The sequence below is a fragment of the Scaptodrosophila lebanonensis genome, unplaced genomic scaffold (genome assembly GCF_003285725.1).
Source record: "Scaptodrosophila lebanonensis strain 11010-0011.00,11010-0021.00 unplaced genomic scaffold, SlebRS2 tig00000098-arrow-pilon, whole genome shotgun sequence".
Taxonomy (NCBI): domain Eukaryota; kingdom Metazoa; phylum Arthropoda; class Insecta; order Diptera; family Drosophilidae; genus Scaptodrosophila; species Scaptodrosophila lebanonensis.
The window spans coordinates 2199948-2209283 of NW_022060568.1; the positions used below are offsets into that span (position 1 = coordinate 2199948).

Consider the following 9336-nt stretch of genomic DNA (forward strand, 5'->3'; position numbering starts at 1 on the left):
AAATTATTCTTTTTATATTTTTTATAGATGTACAGGTTTTCACGTTTGCTCTAAACAACAGGACACTAAGCAACAGGACTGTCAAAGACAATGCTGCCAGTGGGGTATACAGAATTTTTTAATTTAAACAGTCTTACCCAATAGAAGTATCGTCAGCATCGATACTATCGTTAATATTCAAAATCCACTTCATGTTTATTTCTACTCAATGGCTATATGAGGAAGCAGCGAAAATATTCGATTATTATCCGATGTTCTGATTTTTTATATAAACTAGAAATTTTAGGATTTTTAGATCAAACCTGCAACCTTTGATGCTGGGTAGTTATTCTTATATTAATATGTATATTGACTTCATAATTAGTCCCGATAGTGGAGATGGAGCATCGTTGGATGCCCTTTTAATTATGTATTTCTTTCTTTTACTTTGTTTTGAGATCTTATCCAACAGATTGTTCCACTCGCTCCCCCAGACATTTTTGTTAAGCAGGCAAACATTACTTTTATCAATTCGAATCAAATTTAATTACACAAATAATAATGACTTAGGCGAGGCATAGCATAGGTTTGAAAATACAAATTTTGAGGTGTCTTATAATTATTTTCAAATTAAAAACTGTTTCACAACAATTATTACTATTCACTGACTGTTATTTGGTGAAAAAAAAAAATATATAAACTAATTGGGAAATATCTAATGCCATACGATTTGTATTATGTTATAACCTTGTTTATCTGGTATAAATGGCCTTGAAGGTGCACTTAAAAAACTTCTAAATAGACTTATTTATAGAAATACTCTATACAATCTCTTAGTGAACCGACTTGAAGTTCTTGGTTTAAATCTCAAATGCGATTCAAATATCTACAAACATGCATTTCTGATTCTTTTCCTAGCCGACTATAGCTTCGCAGAAGTAGAAACTAGAAGGAAAAAATATATTTTTAGATAAACCAAAAATTGTGCTTTCCGCTGCTTTTGAGCAACTCACAATACACAGACAAGCATTTGTGCATGTGCCGTGTAAATTGTTTTGGGTCTCAAGTCGGTTCTTTTTCGAATGAGGTTTTTTTCGCCTCCTCATACTCTTTCCAACGGCTGCTGATTCAGCATTCAGACCCCCAATAGCCGGAGCGACAACGAGCATAAGAGAGTCATTTGGAACCGTGCAGCAATTGCAAACGTGTCTGTCTGTCTGTCCGTCTGTCTGTCTGACTGCTTTTCTGTTTGTCTGCTTGCTGCCATTGAAGTAATTGTTATGAACTCATTGGGAATGGCTGAAATCATCTGGCCCAGCACAGGAGCGTGCGCTTCACGTTGCGTGCGCTGCGTTTTGAGCGCCTTTGGTGACCCCAGCCAGCTCCATCGATGTGGAGCATAAACGAGCGCATTGCCAAACGGCAACGGCAATGGCAATGGCTGCGATAATTGTTAACAGCTCATGCGGCACGCATGAAACATGGGCGCTGATGGTTGCCATTAGATGAGGAGCGGAAAGAATGGTGCACTGCTGGGGTAGATTGCAAACTTCAATGCAATGTGAACATTGCAGCCATCAAACTGCTCAATAATTTGGTCAGCAGAAGCAGAAGCAGCACTGTCTGTCCCCCAATTGTTGCTTAGAGAGAGAGAGAGAGTGAGAGAGAGGGGTGGGAAGAGGGAAGAGGGTAGAGTGGCACTGACAATTGCTCAGTGGGCTGCCGGTCACTTTACACGGCAACTTGTTATTTTGTGGCTGACTAATTGCATGTGCAATGCGAACGAGGCCCCCTGCAGAGAGCAGTGAAGTCATTGTCAACGGCATTTTGGTCAACATGGCCAGCACCAACAACAAATGCTGCTGCAACAGCAGCACCAACAACGGCAAGATTATCATCAGCATCAACAACAACAACAACAACAACAGCAGCAGCAGCAGCAGCAACATCAACATTATTATCAGCAGCATCAGCAACATCATCATCAACAGCAGCTACTTGCCTCCAAAATACTCGACACATGCACGCACAGCGCAACGTGCGAGAAATATCGTTTTGTATGACATGAGATTTATGCTGCTGCTGTTGTTGTTCTCGTTGTTGTTGTTGTTTTTGTTGCTTCTGCTGCTGCTACCAGTGTGATACGGGCAACAACAACAACAATAGCAACAATAGCAACAACAGCAGCTGCAAGTGCTCCTGTTGTCCAAAATTCTATGCTTTTTGCAAACCGAGAACTAAATCAACAGCGCCCAGTTCATGTTGCCTCAAAGCACTGCACACGCAGACAGAGCGGTCGGTCGACGGACGCACAGACGGATTGGTGCGGAGGAGGGTCGAGGGTGGCATCCACAGTTCCGGCCAACAGTGCGTATGCGTGCTACGTTTTGGCATGCATGTATTTTGGCTGCTGCTGCTGCTTGTGGATTGCGGGAGCTGGTGCGCTCTAAAATATACTTTGTATGCGCTCGGTTATGGCTTTGTGGTTGCATTTTGCAATTTTGCAAATGATAAAGTGAGCAGGCAAAGAAAGAGACGGTCCAACAACAACAACAACAGCAGCAATAACAGCAACAGCAGCAGAAAGCCATGGCAGCGATGGCCGATATTTATCAATCTGTGACTTTGTTATGCAAATAAGAATGTCACACTGAAAAATAAGACCAATAAACGAACTTACATAAATCATAAAAATCATGACTGGCCTATAGCCAAATGGTCGAATACTCGTAATGTACATCCACTTCTTAGTTAGCCTTTAGCTACATACAAGTATGTGTAACATTAAAGCTTTAAATAAATTGATTTATTTATTTATTTATTAATTAGTTGATGCAGTAACGTATTTCAAATTCTGTGTGACTCGGCAACAAATTGTCACACCGCATTTGGGAAATTAAACTAAATAAATAAATGATTAAAGTTATCAATTTTGTGCATGTAAGAGCACTTGAGGGTTAAATCAAATGTTCACTGGTAGTGAACTAATAATACTAATACTAATGGGTGCTCAGCGCCCAACCAAAATGTTAGAGCTGAGAAGCTGAAATGTTTACCAAATTCTGCTTTTTCATTTTCCTGAATATATTGGTTTGAAGAAGAGTACCTTCGAAAGGTTTCAAGATAAAGTGCTATCTCCGTTTTTTCAAATGTCTGTTGGGGCAAAGATTGGTGAACCCTATAATGTACATTTAATTAAATTAAATTTCTTCTTCTCTTCATTGCTTGAAAGTTATTTTATTCAAAAACATAACTTTTTACAACCAACCAGGCGAATTGCATTCAACATTTCAAAACTCAAATATACAATTATTTGATATACTTGTATAGAGACTAGGAAGACTCTGCCCATCTCAATAAACACTTTTTGTTTATAGGCTCGAATCGGTAGTAGAAGACCTATGGCGTTCGTAAACCTTCTTGAGAACTAATAAAATAATCCGATTTGAAATACTGGAAACAAACTTAAGGCATAATGATAAACGGCATTACCTTCATTTTACGCTGCAAGTAAGCTTAGGGGCCTGGCATAGCTTAACGAACTAGCAGGAATCCAAGAATGTGAGTTCGTTCCTTGAGTAGGCACACTCGGTTAGAATCACGCAGCAACCATCATGGCAGAGGCATGATTAAAAAATAACAAAATGATCATAGAATTTAATAATTGTCCAACCTAGGACAGGTCTTCAATAAAGATTTACGAGACAAAAATGGTATGCTTAGGCGAGTTGTGGAGCATGCATGCACAGCACAGCTTTTCCAAAGCATACAACATTTGAGTTTCTAAAACATGTGCAGATAAGTCTATTTATTGACTATAAATTAACCAACAAACCATTTGGCAGCGTCGTTTTGAATTCGCAATCACAAATACGAAATCACAGCACCGCTTTATAGAAGACATCGCTGGGTTGACGGTATCGTTCCTCTCTAGTTTATGGGGGCCATCATCGCCACCCCCATTCGTCGCCTCTCCCCTCGTGCTCATCTACATCATCCCATCAGGCCACGATGCCTGTTGTGGGTGTCGGTGTCAGTGTCAGTGTCAGCAGCAATGCCAACGACGGTTCAAGTGGTCACAGCGTGACCATTCAATGTGCAACAACATGGCCGCAGCACAAAGATGAATGAGTGCGAGCTCCTCCGACCCTGTTGTTCTTGTTGCTGTTGAACCGCCACTGCGACTGCCACTGCCACTGCGACTGAGACTGCCACTGCTGTTGTTGTGGCTGCTTCCGCCAGCAGCACTAACACCGCACATAAAACAATCAGCAAGCAACCGCAAGCTGACACAAGCGCCGGAAGAAATGAAAACGAAGACAGAGTCAGAGTCAGAGTCGGAGTCGGAGACAGAGACAAAATCAGAGACAAAGACAGAGACAAAGACAGAGACAGAGTCAGAGACATAGGGAGACAGTGTCACAAGACAAATGAATCCGGAACCCACCCCTTAATTACGAGCAAGTGCTGCATGTGCCATTTTCTTCTTCATTTTCATTTGTTACATAATGTTTATTTATAAAATTAGCTGAACAAAAAAACGTAATTGTGTACCTTTGGGTCATAATCAAAGTGCTGTCCTAGATTCGAACAGTTGTGACCATCTGCATCAGCCATCTATCTACAACTTGTATTTGATGGCACGCAGGATGGGATACTCTTCGCCGCCGGTGCAGCCACCGCGGAAATCGTCAAAGCTCAGGTCGACCAACGCGACACCGCCCAGACCCTTGGCCTTGACAAATGTCGCCTTGTTGGCGGCAGTGTCGGGATCCTCATAGGCCACCCACACACCGTTCTCGCCACTATCGTCGGCCGAGCGGTAGGCATAGCTGCCGAAACGCTTGGTTGGGTCGCCAACCTTACGCAGGGGACCGTCGGCGCCCTTCAGATGCTGATTGGCCGGATTGGGCAGCTTGGCGCAGACCTCGGGCCAGCTGAGGAAACCGGCAGTTTGTGTTTGGAGGCCAGCAGGTGCGGCGCCGTCCGTCTCGGCTACGGGTGGCAGACCAGTCAGACCAGAATCCTTGGTCATCTTCCAGGCACGACCCCATGTGGCAATGGCAACATTCAGCTTGGAGGCGGGCGCATGATTGTTCAGCCAAAACTGAACCTGATAGTTGACATTGGCCTCAGGATGGCGTTCGTTCGGCTCGTAAATGGGGGCAGGGAAGTCGGCCACCTCGGGATTACGCTCGGGAGTCTGGAAATCGTAGGCGTGCAGGTTAACGTAGTCCAAATTGTTGATCAAAGCTGGTACATCGTAGAAGACTGCAAAACAGAAACGAATTCCGTTAATACAGGAAGGTATACATGCATCTAAATAATCTCAATTTTGTTTCACTTACGCGAGGAGTTAACATTGGGAAGCACACTGAGGCCCAAGAGGTAGCCATCGGGACGGAAGGCGTTCTTCAGTTCGCGCACCAACGCCGTAAACTCCTCCTTGTGCTCCTCGGCCTTCTCGTCAACCACAAAATCGCCAGTGAAAATTTTCTTGAAGCCCTTCCAGAACTTGCCGATGCCTCCGTGCACCTTCTTGGGCTTGTTCTTGGGGAATTGCCAGCCCAAATCGAGACCATCGAAACCGTAGGTCTTCACCAGCGAGTGAGCGCTATTGATAAATGGAATGCGAGCATTGCTGCTCTCCAGCAGAGTCAAGTATTTGTTGTTGTCGGGATCCACCTGATCCCTGTCACCGCCCACACTCAGGAGAACCTTGAGTGCTGGGTATTTCTTCTTCAGGCCGGTCACAGTGCGATACAGACCGCTGCCCACATCCAGATCCAGTTTCTCATTGTTGCTCACCAATTTGTTGGAGGTGGGATTAATGCCGGCAAAGCCATAAACCAAATGCGTGCAGAACTGTAGGGCGGGCTCGAGGTCGTTGAGAGTCAACTTGGAGAGGCCTAGGCGAAAAGTTAATCAAATTGACATAAATAATATTCTCATTGCAATTGAATTAAAATTAAGAGGGATGGATCGAAAATTATTTCTATATTCGTTGCATTTTTATCATTCATTATAACAGCAGTCTCTACATATACTTGTATACCTCAAAAAATATGTTAGGTTTTTTTTTATAATTTGCTCGACTCGGCTCAATCAATAACCACAGTTGATTGGGGAGTGACTCTTTTGGCCAACTGCTTCGGCGCCTTGATGGAGTTGCGTAATACGCGCACGGGCAACTTGCTGCTTGTCTTCCTTCTCTTTGCCGATGATTGCTTCTTTGCTGCTGGCTTCCTTTTCCTGATGGGTGCCTTAGGTGCCTTAGGTGCCTTAGATGCCGTTTTGGCGGTACTCGCTCTGGAACGCCCACGCCGAGTAGATTTCTTTGTGGCGTTTGGCTTCCTATGGCTCGCTGCGGCCGTACGCTTGCGTGTGACTATTTGAGGAAAATTCGGAAATATGTTGAAGCCTGTACTGAAATTTGGATTTCCTTGAAAGAAGCTCTCCTGATCCCCAAAGCAGTCCTCCACCATGGGACTGCATGAACTCCCCCTCAGATAGGCGTCACACATGCGCCTGTAATCGTATTCCGATTGCTTCACACCCAACGGCATACGGTTCACTTGTAGCGGCATCATGGTATACCAGCCCGGTTCCGTCTGCTGCAGGTATCCGAACTTGCAGAGCTCATGCAATCCGGTGCGCATTGGAACGGCTGATGCGAGCATATCCTCGTACTTTAGACCACCGCGACGGGCCATCTCACAGATGAGTTCCTGCTCATGTACCGGCCGATTGAAGGACAGCAACGTGTCTATAATAATGTCTGTGGCCTGCATTTTGACACGGATACTATATTTTTTTATTCTTTTTAGTTTGAAAATTTAAAAAAAAAAAACACAAAATTTAGGAACTGCGTAGCGTCTGTTCGAAAGTCTGTGTAGAATATGACTGAATAAAATACTTTACATGAAGCTCTTTGGCGTCGTTGAAGTTATTTTCAACGTTCACTGGGCATCTTAATAGTTCTTATATAGAAAAGCACAAATAAACCCAACAGACCCAACATTTGGGTAGAGCTGTAAACTGGTTGATGGACCTTTATTCGTTGTTGTTAAATATAGATTCAATATATAAAAAAAACACACACACACACAATTACTGGCTAGTGCCTCAGTTTAAGAGCTATTTTAAGTGATTCTACTTAGAATTCTACAAATGTAATAAAATAACACTTTATTTGCTGTGATTGGTTTTTTTTTTTTTCAAACATTTAATTGATTAATTAACTCAGAGCATAGCTTTTTCTATGACAATAATCAGAATGAATAAGGAGAATGATTTGTTAGGCTCTACTATTTTCTCTGACTAGTTGGATTGGAGATTTGATTTTATTGTACTTTTATGGAATTTTGTTGAACTTCTCATTGCAACTTGTTAGTCGACCATTAAATAAATAATTGACTTGTGCTTCTATATTCTACAATACCTCTCTCCTAATCATCTGATGTAAATGCCTAACCTTTTATTTGACTGTAAGTCAACACATGGATTGCCAGATATTTCGAAATGCTTAGAAAATGTTTCTTTGCAAAACTCTTTTAAAAAATGTATCTTTGTTTATTTGTTTACTTAATTAACTGGTCACACCGGCTCTTCCAATTTCTGTATTCTCAGGTTTCACATTTCCCTTCTGTTATTATTTTAAGTTAATTGTTCATTTTAAATCAGTGCGCTGCTTGCCGGATGCTTCGAAATGTTTATTCACCCGTATTTTAAAAATTATTTTATGACACTCTGATATAATAAAGTTGATAAAGCCGGAGCAAATTTGTGAAAATTTATGTTTGTACATTTATTTTTGGTTTTACTTAATTGCCGCGGCGCGCCCAGTTTTTGGCAGACCTGCGAAAGTGTTTGCATAATCAATTAACAAACTCAAACAAAGCCAGGCGGGCAGGCGGGCAGGCAGGCATCACAGGTCTCGGCTCAAGGTAGAGCGGCGTAACTTGTTGACGCATCGCTCGCCAAGTCGTTTATTCAGTAACCCCTCCCGCCCCCTCCCGACGCCAGCGTATCCGACTCAACTCCCGTACACACACACACACACACTACTGTCTAGCTGTCGCGCCATATTATTCCAATTTCAATTAACAAAAATTAGCGCCGCTGTCTGTCGTGTGGGTTTTATTATTTCTTCCGAGAAACGCCTGGGCTTGTTTTCTATTCCGTTTCGTTCAATTCCCTAAGTCCTCCGGCCGCGCGCCCCCACCCCCACCCATAGAGACCAGCAGCCTCCTCGCAGCCAGCGTCATTTCCATTTCCATCAGTTTGCTGTAAATTGCATTTGCGCTACAAATACAAATGTATATGTATATGTATATGTATGTATGTACATACAAGTATATGCATAAATACATACACACACACTGTGCATTGTATTTTGCAATTGCGTGAAACATTTGTTTGCTGTTTCACGTGATCTTGTGGCCCCAATTTCACTGCCGCCTGCCATTATCTGCCTCCCCCCTGGTCCATGGGCCGCCTGGTTGGCCGGGCCAGTTACAAGCCGATGGACGACGAGGGTGAAGTAAGAGCAAGCCTCTAATTGGATTCGATGCTGTTGACTCTGCCACTCACGAAATTCGCTCGAAAACGATTTTTAATCAAATTAGCAGTCATTTTTCGCACACGTCAACAGTGGCTACACATTGTTGATAACCTTTTGCAGTTGCTAATACTATGAAATGCTCGCTAAAAATAAAATCTACAGAGCATGTGGGGATATTATTGCCAATGCTCGTCAACTAAGTACTCTTATTTTCTATCTCCTTGGTGGAGTCCTACATAGAGTGGCCTACATACCTTCGCGTACAAAGCTGCCGCCGTCATAGTAGCAGACCAGATGGGTATTGCCCGCTGCATTGATTTGGCCAATGGCCAGGGCTCCCACAAGCAGGGAGAGCAGACCGAAGAGCTTCATGTTTTGCTGTAAAGAGAGATTCAGAGAATTGTAACTGGAGCCATCGATAGGCAGAAGGAGGAAAGGATGATTTCAAGAATATTTGTACACTTGAGCTGTGAACAAACAACATTAGCATTTAACTGAGGCCACACAAAAATTCCATTGAAGCCATAAACAATTTGGCTAACTATTCAAATTTAAACAACAAACACGGTCGCAACAATGGCATTTAAATGCTATTGGCTTAGCCTGAAAAGCGAATTGTTGGGCACTCGTAAAAAAAATCACACAAATAGGAAATGGCTTAAAAAAACAACAACAACTGCCAGAGCCACTGCCACTGCCACCACAATATGAAAAGTAGTTGTAATTGAAGCGAAAAACAAATTATAAAAATTATTTCGCAATTCGGGCAACTAACTTGTTGTGCTCGCATTAAA

The 9336-nt window shown here is 42.8% G+C and overlaps 1 protein-coding gene across 1 annotated transcript; it reads right to left on the reverse strand.

Annotated features, from left to right (window-relative positions):
* Window positions 1–4463: 4463 nt before the first annotated feature.
* Window positions 4464–9336, reverse strand: LOC115627757 (chitinase-like protein Idgf4). Its single transcript, XM_030523542.1, has 4 exons — window positions 9318–9336; window positions 8797–8920; window positions 5328–5888; window positions 4464–5250 (listed from the first exon to the last, which is right to left on the reverse strand). The coding sequence occupies exons 1-4, from the start codon at window positions 9330–9332 to the stop codon at window positions 4601–4603; spliced, it is 1350 nt and encodes a 449-aa protein (XP_030379402.1). The 5' UTR covers window positions 9333–9336; the 3' UTR covers window positions 4464–4600.

Excerpts from the sequence above, each read along its gene's own strand:
- LOC115627757 (XM_030523542.1), bottom strand. Across the intron at positions 5,889-8,796 it reads CGGCAGCTTTGTACGCGAAG|GCCTCTCCAAGTTGACTCTC; the intron begins GTATGTAGGCCA and ends CTTTTCGCCTAG. Across the intron at positions 5,251-5,327 it reads TCCCAATGTTAACTCCTCGC|TCTTCTACGATGTACCAGCT; the intron begins GTAAGTGAAACA and ends TCTGTTTTGCAG.